The sequence below is a fragment of the Mauremys mutica genome, chromosome 4 (assembly GCF_020497125.1).
Source record: "Mauremys mutica isolate MM-2020 ecotype Southern chromosome 4, ASM2049712v1, whole genome shotgun sequence".
Taxonomy (NCBI): domain Eukaryota; kingdom Metazoa; phylum Chordata; order Testudines; family Geoemydidae; genus Mauremys; species Mauremys mutica.
Genome location: NC_059075.1, coordinates 155,445,839 through 155,460,612, shown reverse-complemented (window position 1 = coordinate 155,460,612; position 14,774 = coordinate 155,445,839). Strand labels below are relative to the sequence as shown.

The window sequence follows — 14,774 nt, the reverse complement described above, 5'->3', positions numbered from 1 at the left end:
TGGGGCCCGCTATAACAGATTACCAAGGTTCAATACAAAGTCATGTAAAAGTTATACAAAAATGCATAATGCAGAGATTTATCTACAACTGCATTGAGTGACTGCTGTGTGCGGTAATATAGTGACCCCTGGGTCTTCGAATGAGGCTTTATACTTGGGGGGGGTGAGGGGGCGGGTGGGCACAGAGGTGAGCAGTGAGCCAGCAGGGGCTCTAGGGGCGGGCATGGGGGTTTCTGGCAGGGGAGGGAGGAGGTGAAAGGAGGCGAGTGGTGGGTGGGGGACTGACTAGGAGGGGCCAGGGGGTGGTGAGGGGTGTGATGGTGGGGCTGAGCGGGGAGGGGGCAGGTCCTATTTTACTGCTGTGATCTGGTCACCCCATGTGCCGTTTCTTCCTACCCCCCCCCCGAACCTTGTTTCGACGGGGCGGAGCTGGGGAAGGAGGGTTTGTTTCCACGGGGCCGGGCGGCGCTGGGGGGGGGAAGGAGGGGGCAATTTTATATTAATAAGGAAATGTTTTATAAATTTTAATAAAATAAACATTAGTGAAGAAAATCAGTTGTACAACTGTCAAAACAAATTATTTTCCTGATATGAAAGTGCAAATCAGCTCATTAATATATGATGCAATGTCTGTCATAGAGAATTGTGTTATTTATATAGTCATGGAAAGTAAATAATACATGGAAGAAATGAAAGGGGTTTTTTTGTTTTAGTCGTCCCTGCCGGGGCCACATCGAAACTGTTCGAATTGGGCCCCGCACTGCCTAACGCCGGCCCTGTGGGCACAAGCTGAGGTGGTTCAAAAGTTTTGGATTTTTTTTAAGCAGAATTTTTTTATTGTTTCTTTAAACAACCAAACCCAGCAAGCAGCAAATATTTGGCCACACGCTTCTGAAACCCCAAACCACGTTCAGGGTTTGGCAGACTAATTGCAGCTTTTCAATTAAAAAAACCACAACACATTTTGAAGGAAAGCAGACATTGCCCGTGATTTTTTCTGCTTTTTAAAACTCCCTAGTTTTCGATCCAAAAAGTTTTGATGGAAAATATTTGTCCAACCCTTGTAATGAGCTGTAGTGCCTCTTAGCACTAGCTGATGCTGAGACCCAGTGATACCTTGTAAAGGTGACTTGAAAAGAAGTTTTCTCAAAACTGGGTTTGTGCCGAGATGCGGAAGGTTTTTAAATGTTTATTTTTCCCAGGGTCGCCGGGAGGGGGGGGGGGGAGCAAGTGGGGCAATTTGCCCCAGGCCCCCTGGTCCCGCGGCTTCGGCAGCCTGCCTGCCGTGCTTGGGGTGGCAAAATGCCTAGAGCCGCCCCGTCTCTGACTTTCTCTCTTTCCCATTCCTTGGTGGCCAGCTCCTTTCTTCCTTGAACCTGGGCTACTGGTGTTTCCCAGACAGGGTTGTCTAGGAACTCCTCAGTTTCTCTGACTCTTGGGGTCAAAGCTTGTCCCTCCAATCCAAGAATCTTGTCCTCCAGCCACCACTGTGGACTCCATGCGCAGGTAAGCCGGGGATCTGTCCCACCATAGTAGGAGACTTTCTCTATGGACACATTATCTCAGCTGAATTGAGCAATAAAAGGATCCAAACCCTGCCCCGAATCACTTCCCCCTGGTCCCTGCCCACCCCTGGCTTTCCCTCTGGGCCCCATGTGAACAGCACGTGCACCGCACAGGGAGGACAGAACTCAGGGGTTCCTGGGAGTTTATCTCAATCTCTTCACGGTGAACTCTGGCCAGGGATGGGGGTGACCCCTACTTCAGGGTGCTCCGAACTCCCGTCTCACCCTTTTCATCCAGAATCACTGCAGTCCATGCAAATGGAGCTACAACGTTTTTACCCCACAGCAGTTTCTTGGCGGCTGGAAGGGGAAGCCTTGGGAGGAAGTGGTTTGGGTGAGGTTCAGTGCAGCAGTCTCCCAAGTGCAATGAACTTTAGAGTTACAACAAATGTATGAGTCTGGTGTCTTCTTCTGGGACCTGGATATGCTGATGTGACACTGCTGGGGGGGCACTCCCAGTCTAAGGAGGCGGGGAAGCTGCGTGGCTTAACCTGGAGGAAAATTGAGACCCCCCCCAAGGGGGGTCTGGTACGCTGATGGCTTCCTCCTAGAGACGGTTCCAAACCTGGGGCCATAGCACAGATACTGTGGCTCTGTGACACCAGTGTCCCGGCAGTGCCCCCCCACCCCACCAGCTCTGGCCTATAGTGCCCTCTCGACCAGCCACATCCCCCTGAGAGGTGCAGAGCCATGAACTGGAGGGGACGATCCTGCCCCCAGAGCGGGAATCAGCTGGAGGGTTCGATTCTGCCCCCTGTAGAGGAGGGAGTAGACGGGAGGGGATGATCAGACCCCTTGGCGTCGGCCTGGCCTGGCTTGCCATAGGGAACGTGCCTTAATGGCCGTGTCAGGGGAGGTGGCTGGGAGGGTGAGTTGTAAATAGGGGATTGCGAAGCAGCGTGCTGCAGTCAGGATGTCTGTGCTGGCTAAGATAAGCAGCAACACCCGGATACTGAGAATAACGGCAGAGAGAAACTAGGACGGTAGAAATCAGCGTCCACACGAACAGGCGTGGGCGGCGCGCACAGCGCAGGGGCTGGGTGTAACGTAACCCCGTCAATGCCTAGTCGGGTGGTGCAATATCCAGCACATGCACGGTGAGGTGTAAATGGGTACAAAGGAAGAGGTTTGCTGTGTAACCTGGGATGTCTCTGCAACTTCAGAAAAGTTCATGCTCTGTTCCTAAGTGACCGGGGGTGAAACCTGCCAGGAACTCTGGGGCCCAGCCTTGGCGGGGTTACGAGGACTCTGGCGCATGGGAGAGCGGAAGAGGTGCCCTTGAGGGCAGGCAGGCCTCTGCCAGGGATCCCACAACCTCCCTGGAAGCCTGGTCCCGAGCGGAGCGACCCTGGGAGTGCGAGAAGTTTTTCCTAATTCCCAGCCCCTTGCTGCAAGCTAAGCTGCTTCCTTCTGGTCCCCCCCGGCGCCGGCCACGAAGCACAACCGCTCCCCGGCCTCTTTAGAGGGACCCTTGTTCTCCCCTCCCAGCTCAGCCGTCTCCTCCCCAGGCTGATCGCAGCCAGGGCCTGCAGCCGCCCCTCGCCGGCACCGCAGTGGGTTTGTCCTGGACGTGGGAGAAGGGAATGTGCATAAAAGAGATTTATGTCTACACTGAGCCCTGCTAGGCCCCGCCTGCAACCCACCAGACCCCACTCCCCTCCCGGAACTGGGGAGAGAACCCAGGAGTCCTGGCTCCCAGCCCCCCCCTGCTCTAACCACTAGACCCTACTCCCCTTCCAGAGCCAGGAGAGAACCCAGGAGTCCTGGCTCCCAGCCCCCACTGCTCTAACCCACTAGACCCCACTCCCCTCCCAGAGCTGGGGACAGAACCCAGGAGTCCTGGCTCCCCTCCCAGCCCCATCTACCAGTGGCTATTAATATCCTCCCCTCTGGCTACACCCCTCCCCCGCCCTGGTAGCCAATCTCCTTTGGTGTCAGAGCCCCACTGCTGGGCAGGAGGAAATAGAAACGACCTGATGTTTTACTTTCATTTCTCCAGCAGAAAATTGTACTTGGACACTGACCGAGCGAGCTGTGGGGCAGGTAATGGATGGGGGGGGGGGGGAAATACCATCCCTGGGGGCAGAATTGTCCCTTCCAGTCTATCCCCCTTCCAGGGGCCCAGTCGGACCCTGCCCCCTCCCCTCTATTCTGCCCACCCTGACAACCCACCTGGGATTTGAATTGCGGGTTTCAAACCCGGGACACCAGTAGCGGCTGGGAGGCACCTGAGGTACGTCCCGGTCACTCCCCAGAGTCCTGCTCGTGCCCGGCCCCGGCCCCACCAGCGCAGCCGTGCTCCAGTCTATCCCCCATGCTGAGCTCTGAGTTCCCCAGGGCTCCCCTTGTGTACTGGGGACACCCCCCATCCCCACTAGCACCCCAAGAAATGATCAAACCCTCTGTGGCCAGCGCCTCATGCCACAGCCCCACTGCACCCAGAGCCCAGGGGTCCCAGCTCTCAGCTCCCCTCCCTCACCCTTCCAGCCCCCACCTCTTCCAGAGCCTGGGAGAGAACCCAGGAGTCCTGGCTCCCAGCTCCCCCTGCTGTAACCCACTAGCCCCCACCCCTCCCAGAGCTGGAAGAGAACCCAGGAGTCTGGGCTTCCAGCCCGCCCCTGCTGTAACCCACTTGCCCCCAGCCCTCCCAGAGCTGGGAGAGAACCCAGGAGTCCGGGCTCCCAGACCCCCTGCTCTAACCCACCAGCCCCTACTCCCCTCCCAGAGCTGGGAGAGAACCCAGGAGTCCGGGCTCCCAGATCCCTGCTCTAATCCACTAGCCCCCACCCCTCCCAGAACTGGGAGAGAACCCAGGAGTCCGGGCTCCCTGGCATTACTGCTTTCCAGACACTAAACAGTTTCCCCCTCTGCCAGCCCCCCGTTTGAGCAGGGTGGGTGCGAGGGGGCGACTCCCTGGGTGTCCTGGTGTCTCAGTTCTCCAGCAGAGTTTGGCTTTAGCCGCAGCCCAGGAGGAGGGGAGATCGGTGAACCGGAGCCTGGCCTGTCACCTGCTGCATTATGGGAAATGCAAATAATAAAGGGTAAGTGCTCCAGTCCCACCCAATTCAGGTGGAACCTACTCCAGAGCTGGGGCTAGAGCCCTCGAATCCTGGCTGCCAGCCCCTCCCCGACTCCCCTCCCCTCCCCAAGCTGGGATGGAACCCAGGAGTCCTGGCTCCCAGACTCCACTCCCCTCCCCAAGCTGGGATGGAACCCAGGAGTCCTGGCTCACAGGCCCCCTGCTGTGTGTCTCCAGGCCAATCCCACCCCCCTCCTTGAAGCCACCTCCACAGGGGATGGTGAAGCGACTCCAGGAGGACGTCACCTGCTCCATCTGCCTGGACATCTTGGAGGACCCCGTCTCCATCGAGTGCGGCCACAACTTCTGCCGGGGCTGCCTCGCGGCTCACTGGAGCGGGGTCTCGGCCTGGGGGTCCCAGTGCCCCGAGTGCCGGGCTCCCTGCTCCAGGAACCGGATGATCCCAGACACACGCGTCAAAAACCTGGTGTTGAAAATCAGAGACCTGCCATGCGAAGAGACGCCGACAGCGACAGGGACAGCGAGCCCTGAGGTGGGTGCAGCCATGGCTGGTCTGGAGATGCAGCCACCTCTGGGGCGGGGCAGCTGGGGAACAGCCACATGGCCGCACCCTACAGCACAGCACCCCCTAGCCCCACGCTGGGGCCCTGGGGTCAGAGGGGAGGCCGGCTAACGGGATTCCTGTGTCCCTTTAGCAACCAGTCAGGTCCCTGGGGGGAGCCGGACCTCAGGGCTCAGATCTGCTGAAAAAAAATTAACCCCCGAGCAAACAGCCTGTGACGCCACCCAGCGACCTCAGTGGGGGGGGGTGGGGGGTTAGCTGGCTGGAACGGATGGGACATGGGGCCTTTCCCCTCTAGGGGGCACTGGCTTGGATCTGGCCCAGGGTGGGACTGGCTGGTTCAGGGGCTGGGAATGGGGCTCGGGGCTCTGATCCGGGGCACAGGGGACTCACCGTCTCAGGGGTGGGGTCCCGGCTCTGACCCGGCTCTGTCCCTGCAGCAGGGGTCAGGGGCTCAGCCGGAGCCGGGGCGCCCGGTGCAGCTGGTGCATCTGGACGAGGAAGGGGGCCTGACCCTGGACGAGGAGGCCCTGAGCCGCTGCCTGGAGCAGGGTGGGGTGGGGGATGCCCCCGTCTGCCTGGTGTCCATCATCGGGGAGCAGCGCCGGGGCAAATCCTTCCTGCTGAACTACCTCCTGCGCCGGCTCCGGAGCCCGGTGAGTGGGGACGGGAGCCCCTCCCAGAGCCGGGGAGAGAACCCAGGAGTCCCGGCTCCCAGCCCCTCCCGCTCTAACCACTAGACCCCACTCCCCTCCCAGAGCTGGGGATAGAACCCAGGAGTCCTGGCTCCCGGATCCCCCCTGTTCTAACCACCAGCCCCCACTCCCCTTCCAGAGCCAGGGATCGAACCCAGGAGTCCTGGCTCCCAGCCCCTCCCGCTCTAACCCACTAGACCCCACTCCCCTCCAAGAGCCAGGGAGAGAACCCAGGAGTCCTGGCTCCCAGCCCCCCCTGCTCTAACCACTAGACCCCATTCCCCTCCCACAGGGCAATGCATGGGGATGGGAGCCCTAGGGTGGCTGGTACCTCACCCCTCCCCATCTCATGCTGTCTGAGCAGTGATCTGAACTCCTGCTCCCTGCTGGAGGGGCTCAGACCAGCACAGATCTGTGACCTGTGTCCCCCGGCCACGTCCGGTCAGCTGTGCCAGGGGAGTGGGGAGCCGTGTGTCCGTCTGGAGCCTCCTCCGTGTGTCTGTCTGAGCCTGAGGCTGCCTGTCCATCATCTTCCCAGTGCGCCGGTCCCCACGCTACCTGCCTGCCAATAAAATACCCACAGTCCCCCTGCCCCCCTGCACTAATTGCCCCTCCCCCCGTGTCTCCCTCCCCCCCAGGATGGGAAGGACGGATCCTGGATGGGCCGGGAGGAGGAGTCCCTGGAGGGGTTCGAGTGGCGAGTCGGCACCCGCAGCGTCACCAAGGGGGTGTGGGCCTGGGGTCAGCCCTTCTGGGTCCCCACCGAGCGGGGGAAGGTGAGTGGGAAGAGGAGGAAGGGGGGAGATGGGGTGGGGGGATGAGTGACCCCAGCAGGTCTCTCCTTGGGGGAGCAGAGCAGACAGAGGCTGGGGGGACTCTGTGACCGGGGGCTGGGAGGGGAGGCAGGGAGCACAGTGCCCCCCTGGGGCTGGGTCTCACTCGGTGCTGGGGCATGCAGGGGGCAGATCGGGGAGCTGGTGTGTGACCCTGGCCCGTGGTCCCCCCCCCCCCCAGGTGGCCGTGCTGCTGGTCGACACCGAGGGCTCCATGGACATCGCCAGAGACACGGAGACCAGCGTCAAACTCTCCGCCCTCTCCATGCTGCTTGGCTCCTACCAGGTAGGCACTAGGGGGCGCTGTGCTGCGGGGAACGGGGCAGGGCTCAGCAGGGGGCGCTCTCCCCTGGTAGCCCCAGGGCCGGCCCCGATGCCCCAGGTTGGCACTAGGGGGCGCTGTGCTGCTGGGAGTGGGTCGTGCTGGTTTCTGCATCTCACCCTGTCCTCTCCGATTACTTGCAGATCCTGAATGTTTCCAGCCAGATAAAGGACCCTGATCTGGAATATCTGGAGGTGAAGCGGGGAGAGGGCAGGACGTGGTGCTATTCTCATACAGCCGCTCAGGGTTCCCTCCCCACTCTAGGGTACAGATGTGGGGACCCACATGAAAGCCCCCACCCCCCAAGCTTAGTTCTACCAGCTTAGGTTAAAAACTTCCCCAAGGCACAAATCCTTCCTTGTCTTTGGATGGGCATTGCTGCCACCACCCAGTGAGTTAGACAAAGATTCAGGAAAAGGACCACTTGGAGTTCCTGTTCCCTAAAATATCCCCCCAAGCCCCTTCACCCCCTTTCATGGAGAGGCTGGAGAATCATATACCAACCAAATAGGTTAACAAGGTGAGCACAGACCAGACCCTTGGGTTTCTAGGACACTTGAAAAAACAGAACTTTATTATAAAGAAAAAAAGGAAAAGAAGCACCTCTGTAGAATCAGGATGGAAGGTAATTTTACAGGGTAATAAGATTCAAACACAGAGGATTTCCCCTCTAGGCAAAACTTTAAAGTTACAAAAAAACAGGAACAAACCTCCCTCTTAGCATAGGGACAATTCACAAGCTAAAACAAGAGACAATCTAACACATTTCCTTGCTATTACTTACAATTTGTAATCTTAGATGCTTAGTTCAGGTCTGGCTTTGGGAGATGTATTTTCCCTCGCTGACCCGGAGAGAACACAGAGAGAGAGACAAAACAAAAACCTTCCCCCACAGATTTAAAAGTCTCTTCTCCCCTCATTGGTCCTTTTGGTCAGGTGCCAACCAGGTTATTTGAGCTTCTTAACCCTTTACAGGTAAAGGCGGGATTTTATGCTACCCTTAGCTGTATGTTCATGACACAGCCCCAGTGGTGTCATCTGCCCATTCTACAGCTGGGGAAACTGAGGCCCAGAGAGAATCAGTGACTTGCCTAAGGTCAATGGGGAGTTTGTGGAACAGCCAGAGATAGAACCCAGGAGTCCTGGCTCCCAGCCCCCCCCCGCTCTAACCACTAGACCCCACTCCTCTCCCAGAGTTGGGGATAGAACCCAGGAGTCCTGGGGCTGTATCCAGCAGGGCCCAGCTTCTGTGCTGCTCCAGGGTCTGGAGCTCACCCCTGCCCAAGCCCCAGGCTTACTGAGAACAGGGGTGTTGCCCGGAGTCTGGGAACGTCTCAGTATTTGGCATCTTGGTCTATTCCGTTCCTACCATTGGTGGGCATGGGGGCAAACAGAGCCCCTGGCATGGGGCAGGGGAGAGGGGAACCTCGACTTGCAGTTCTGCTCGTTGGCCCCTAGGTGTCTCTGCACCACAGGGAAAGCCGTGGGACCCTGGTGCCAGACCCAGACCAAGCTGGAGCTGCAGCTTGTGTGTGTGGGGGGGGGGGGGGGCGGGGGGGGTGGAGGGGTGGGGGGGTGATTGTTGGTAGGATTTCCACCCCCGCATCCACCCCCAGGGCACACGCTGCCTCTCTGCCCCAGAGATCCCAGACTCACCCCCCTGCCCTCTCTGCTCTGCAGATGTTTCTGCACGTGGCTGAAGAGGTGGGAAAGGAATACGGCCTGGAGCCCATTCAGGTGAGACAACATCCCCCCCCATCCCCCGTCCTGCCCCAGCCACCCCCTGCCCCACACCCGAGGGATTCACCCTTCCCCTCCTGACATCGTCCCGTCTCCCCTGCAGCACCTAGACCTGCTGGTGCGGGACTGGAGCAGCTCCACGCTCCTTGGAGGCGACGGTGGGAAGAAGCATCTGAGAGACGTCCGACAGGTGACTGTGGGGAATGGGGCGTGGGGCCTTTGCCCTCTGGAGCAGGGGTCGGCAACCTTTGGGAAGTGCTGTGCCAAGTCTCCATTAATTTAAGGTTTCACATGCCAGTAAAAGGTTTTGCATGCCGGACCGGCACGTGGGTGGTAGACAGAACCGCAGACCGGCAGCGGGATGAGCGGCGGGTATGGGGATCCGTCCACTGGCCTCTGCCAGCCGGGGTCCCGGCTGCCGGCCCAGTTCAGCCGCTGCCGGCCCGGGTTGTGTCCATCCAGGTCAGCAGCAGGCTGAGGGGGGCCGCTGGCCAGGACCCCGGCTGGCAGCAGCGTGCCACTAAAAATCAGCCCGTGTGCCGCCTTTGGCACGTGTGCCGCAGGTTGCCGACCCCTGCTCTGGGGGGCGCTGGCTCCGATCCGGCCCCAGGGCGAGGGCCTGCTGGCTCCGGGGAGCAGGGAAGGGTCCCGGGGTATTTCCCTCTGTTGATGTCTCACTTTGCCAATTCCCCCTGGATCTGGCAGATGCTGGTGGCGACGTCCCCCTGCAAACACCCCAAGGCCCTGGAAGTGCTGAGCAGAAGCAGCAGCCGCTGTTACCTGATGCCCTTCCCTGGCAAGCGGATCATGACTGGAAACCGGGGAAGCCTGAGAGGTAACGGACCCGGGACAGCAGCTCTGAGCCTGGGCAATGGGGCGTCTCCGTCTCTGCCGGGCAACGGGCCGTGGGGGGACGCTCCGGCCCCGGGTTCATTGCCATCTCCCTCCCCTTCGCAGACATGGATGAGGATTTCCGGGACAGCCTGAGGGACTATGTCACTGCCCTGGTGGGCTCGGTCAGTCAACACGTCTGGAGGGACCGGCACGGGGAGCTGCTCACTGGGACACAGCTGGCTGCCAAGATAAAGGTGGGGATTGGTCTCAGTAGGGGGCGCTGTCCCCTGGCAGTCAGGGCTGCCCCCAATACCCCGTGGTGGCACTAGGGGGCGCTGTGCTGCGGGGAGCGGGGGGGGTCTGTAGGGATGCTCTCCCCTGGCAGTCAGGGCTGCCCCCAATACCCCATGGTGGCACTAGGGGGCGCTGTGCTGCGGGGAGCGGGGGGGGTCTGTAGGGATGCTCTCCCCTGGCAGTCAGGGCTGCCCCCAATACCCCATGGTGGCACTAGGGGGCGCTGTGCTGCGGGGAGCGGGGTGGGGGGTCTGTAGGGACGCTCTCCCCTGGCAGTCAGGGCTGCCCCCAATACCCCATGGTGGCACTAGGGGGCGCTGTGCTGCGGGGACCGGGGTCTGTAGGGATGCTCTCCCCTGGCAGTCAGGGCTGCCCCCAATACCCCATGGTGGCACTAGGGGGCGCTGTGCTGCGGGGACCGGGGTCTGTAGGGATGCTCTCCCCTGGCAGTCAGGGCTGCCCCCAATACCCCATGGTGGCACTAGGGGGCGCTGTGCTGCGGGGACCGGGGTCTGTAGGGACGCTCTCCCCTGGCAGTCAGGGCTGCCCCCAATACCCCATGGTGGCACTTGGGGTCGCTGTGCTGCGGGGAGCGGGGTTGGGGGGTCTGTAGGGACACTCTCCCCTGGCAGTCAGGGCTGCCCCCAATACTCTGTGGTGGCACTAGGGGGCGCTGTGCTGCAGGGAGCAGGGTCGGGGTTTAGCCCTTTTTGCTGAATTTTTGTGACTTACGAACTGGGGTCGTATTTCTATCCTAGCAGAATCCCAGCTTGGATGATTCTGCTGAGCCTTCCTACATCATCCAGGGAAGTTCTTCATTTCCCCGCCAAACTGATTCCCACCGTTGCCTTATGGCCGTTCCCCAGCTGCCCTGCCCCAGAGGTGGCTGCATCTCAGCGCCGGGCGAGCCGTCCCCATGTTCACATTTTCCTAAGCCCCGTGGAGTCTGTATTGTGATTTCTTGTGCTTTCCTTGCAGAAATTCTCTGATCTGATGAAGAAATATCACTGTGGCTTCTCCTCTCCCGCTCAGGTACCTTCTCTGCCTGTCTCTGCCTCTGACCTGATCCAGGGGTGTCTCCCACCTCCTAAATTCACTTCCGATGCAAAACTGCTTCCTACTTTTGTCTTACTGCTGCTGCCTCGCCCGAAAGGTGGCTGCATCTCATGTTGGGCAAACCATCCCCGTGTGGGGTTGCTGTGAGGCTATTCCCCAGCTGCCCCACCCCAGAAGTGGCTGCATCAGCACTGGGTGAGCCATCCCTATGCAGTGTTGCGTGTGGCCGTTTCCAGATGCTCCGAGCCAGAAATGGGTGCATCTCAGGAGTGTGTTTGTTTTTTTTCCCCACGCAGCCAAATTTTGATTACCGGCGAAATATCAAAAGCCGAAATACTTCGATCTGGAAATGCCTCTGTGGTATCTCATGGGAATAATAGCTTGGCTCGGCATGCTCCCTTTTCTCCCCTTAAATCAGCTCTCTGATGGGACTGCAGCTCCCATGATGCACCACAGAGGCCGGAGATGGTGCATCATGGGAGTCCGTGGCTGTGGGGCATCATGGGGCTTGTAGTTTGGGTGCCTGGCTTCAGGCTGAGCTGCTGAAGTGGCTCATGGGAGTTGTAGTTTCACACTGGCTAGTGGCATCACTCTGTTACGTGAGGTTGCTGCGGTGGATGCTGCAGCCACTAGGTGGAGATGGGGCCCCATGAACTGTGGCTCACCCCAGCCGTGTCCTCCCCGTGCAGATGGCCATCACCTTTCACAACCACGGAGTCCTGGACAGGGCCAGTGCAGATCACGCTCTCTTTCTGAAGGAGAAGGTGAGTCTGGGCCGGGGGGGTCTGTGCCCCAGCCAGGGGAGCCCTAAGGAACCATCCCAGCGAACGCCACTGGCTGAGGGTTTGGGGGTAGGAGATGGGACCTCGTATCTCTGTAGCCACGCTGGGAGCTGGAGATGAGAGACTCCTGCACTGGGGTTTTGTATGTGCATGTGGGGGGATAAGTTTGCCCTGTGGCCAGCTGCAGTAGTGGAGGCATCATGGCCCAGGTGGTTAATGGACTGGACCAGGACTAGGAACTCCTGGATTTTGTCCACTGCAATGCCGCAGACTCCCCTGGGTGAGTCACGGAGTCTCTCTGGACCTCAGTTTCCCCATCTAGCAAAGGAGGAGAATGACCCAGCCTTCGGGGGTTTTAGCCTGTGAGCTTTTTGGGTCAGGGATGGTCTCTCACTGAGTTTGTGTGCCAGGCCCAGTGTGAGGGGGGACCACCATCTCAGGCTGGGTCTGTGCCGTGCCCAGCGCGAGGGGGGACCCCGACCTCAGTCCAGGTCTGTGCTGTGCCTGGCGCAAGGGGGGCCCCCATCTCAGTCCTGGTGTGTGCCATGCTCAGCACGAGGGGGGCCCCATCTCGGTCGGGTGGGTGGGGTCTGTGCTGCGCTTTCCCTTTCTAATGCTCTTGGCCGCCTCCTCTCCCGGCGGGCGCAGGACGGCGACTCCCGGAACCCGATCGACTGCCTGAAGGTGCGGCCGAGCAAGATGGCGGAGCAGTTCGCGGAGCGGCGTGGGAAATTGCTGCAGCGGTGCCGGACAGACATGAAGGAGCCGGCGCCGGAGAAAGAGGCCCTGCTGATGGAGCTGGAGGAGGAGTTGACACAGGAGGCTGAGACCTTCCTGGAGACCTACAAGAAGCGCTTCAAGATATTTGCCATTTTGGCAGGCGTGGGCACAGGGGTGGTGGTTTTGGGACCGGTGGGCGGAGCTGTCGGTGCCGGGATCGGTGCTGGGATCGCCGCCGCTGTCGTCGCTGCCGAGGCGGCTGTGGCCATTGGGGCAGCGACAGGTGCAGCGGCCGGGATCGTCGTGGGTGGGGGCGTGGGCGGGGGCGTGGGTGGGAACATCGCCCGGAGGGATAGGCAGAGGGCTGAGGCTGCTGGTGGCGGGAGGGAGGAGTGGGACAGAACTGAGGATTTATCAGACAACACACCCCTGATCTGATCCGTGTCCCTCCCCTTCCCCCAAATCTGTGGCTGACGAATGGGGTGACGGGGCTGCAGCGTGGCCCAGACACGTCCCCCCAGAAGCCACCCCAGAGCAGGGAGCCATCGCCCCCAGATTCTAAGAAGGGACGTTTAGATCCTCCCGTCTGAGCTGCTGTGCCACCCAGGCTGGAGAACGCCGCCCACTTCCCCCTGCGTTGGGCCCGACATCTCCTGTTGCACTAAACCATCTCCCGGAAAGGCGGCCAGTCTGGCTCAGAAGCCAGAAGAGACAGAGACCCCACCGCTTTCCCACTGGTGAATCACCCGCGCTGTGAAAAATCCGGTGCCTCGTTTCCGATGGGAGTGTGTCTGGCTTTAACTTCCAGCCCTCGGTTCTCGCTCTGCCTTCTTCCGACATTGTAGGGCCACTCCGGCTGCAACGTGAAATGCTTGGCAATGCCCGGCCAACGGTCCTGTCCCTAGATCACCCGCTGGGGGTGACAACGGGCGCCTGGCTGAGTTCCTTCAACGGCAGTCGTGTGGTCTGGTCCTGGGGGACAGATCTCCAGCCGCCTCTGAGCGGGAAGGTGGATCCAGGGGAGAGGTCACAGGAAGACGTGGGTTTCTTGCTCTGCCATGGGCTTCCTCTGTGACCTTGGCCAAGTCCCTTAGTTTCTCCGTGCCTCAGTTTCCCATCTGTCTAATGAGGGTAATAATGCATTGGAAGATGGTGAGCGGTTTGAGCTCCACTGAGAGAAAGCGCTGCCCAAGGAACAGGCGTCGTTATTTATTCGGCGGGAGGGCTATAAAACCATCCGAAGCTAAAGGGAAATTGGTTCCACACCCCTGGACGCACGCCGAGCAGGGGACACCGTCTGGCCATCTCCACAGGAAGGCTCAGCTCCCCCCCTTCAGCGCTGGTGAAAGGCCAGGACTTGGGCATGGGGATTTTCAAGCAATGGGGGCTTGGGCTGGCGGGACGCTCCAGCTGTTCCACACCAGCCTCAGCTGGTGCCTACGATCCGATAGACCCCTCTAGAGGTACGGGGTCAGCTCCATCCTGGCCTGGCCGTGGTGAGTTGGGAGCGCCCCTTCCCCTCACAGATTCCAAGGCCTGGGTAACACAGGCATGACCCTGCCCTGAATTAATTCCTGCTTGAACTAGAGCGACATGTTAGAGAAACTTCCCATCTCGATTTAAAAATGGCCAGTGAGGGAGAGTCTGCCACAACCCTTGGGGAATTGTTCCAGTTGTTCTCACTATTAAAAATTTCCACCTTACTTCCAGTCTGAGTTTTGTCTAGCTTCAACGTCCAGCCATTGGCGCATGTTAGACCTTTCTGTGCTAGACTGACGGATCCATTATCAAATATTTGTTTCCCAGGTGGGTACTTATGGCCTGGGATCCAGTCACCCCTTAACCTGCTCTTTGTTGAGTCCTATCTTCCGAAGAACTCGTTGGAAATTTAATATCAGGGCTGCAGGTTTTCAGAGGCTGCACCTTGGTACATAGCAAGAGAAAGCAGAACTCCCTTGGTCTGCAAAGTTGTTCTGCTGGAAGCGTGGCCAGTCAACAGGTCTTGGGCGCAGGATAGTCTCAGAGCAGTGGAGGCATTTACACAATTTCCTTTGTGCCCAACAGGCAGAAAGGTATTTGGGGTACTGTGTTAGGGTGTCAATGCGCAGATGAGTCTGTGCGTGTGTCAGAGCAGCTGTAAATGACGGCCGTGGGGAGTGCTAGAGAGTAATCGCCCAGATTTAAGTAACTGTGAAGTGTGATCCATCCAACCTTGAACGGTGAGTTCCTAGTTTTGGGACAAGTCTCCACAGAAACGGTCAGCTCTAATTCGGTTAGGGGAAGATACGGGTGCTGCTTATCGGAAGTGCTTTGTTAACATTTGTATTCCTG

General features: G+C 59.4%; 1 protein-coding gene across 1 annotated transcript; it reads left to right on the top strand.

Annotated features, from left to right (window-relative positions):
* Positions 1–4,426: 4,426 nt before the first annotated feature.
* On the top strand, positions 4,427–14,146 carry LOC123369548 (RING finger protein 112-like). The gene is made up of 13 exons (XM_045015252.1): positions 4,427–4,606; positions 4,822–5,137; positions 5,608–5,823; positions 6,501–6,638; positions 6,877–6,981; positions 7,161–7,211; positions 8,698–8,754; positions 8,861–8,947; positions 9,463–9,592; positions 9,715–9,845; positions 10,864–10,917; positions 11,631–11,705; positions 12,372–14,146. Exons 1-13 carry the CDS (start codon positions 4,584–4,586, stop codon positions 12,879–12,881), a joined length of 1,893 nt encoding a protein of 630 aa, XP_044871187.1. The 5' UTR covers positions 4,427–4,583; the 3' UTR covers positions 12,882–14,146.
* The last annotated feature ends 628 nt before the right edge of the window (positions 14,147–14,774 follow it).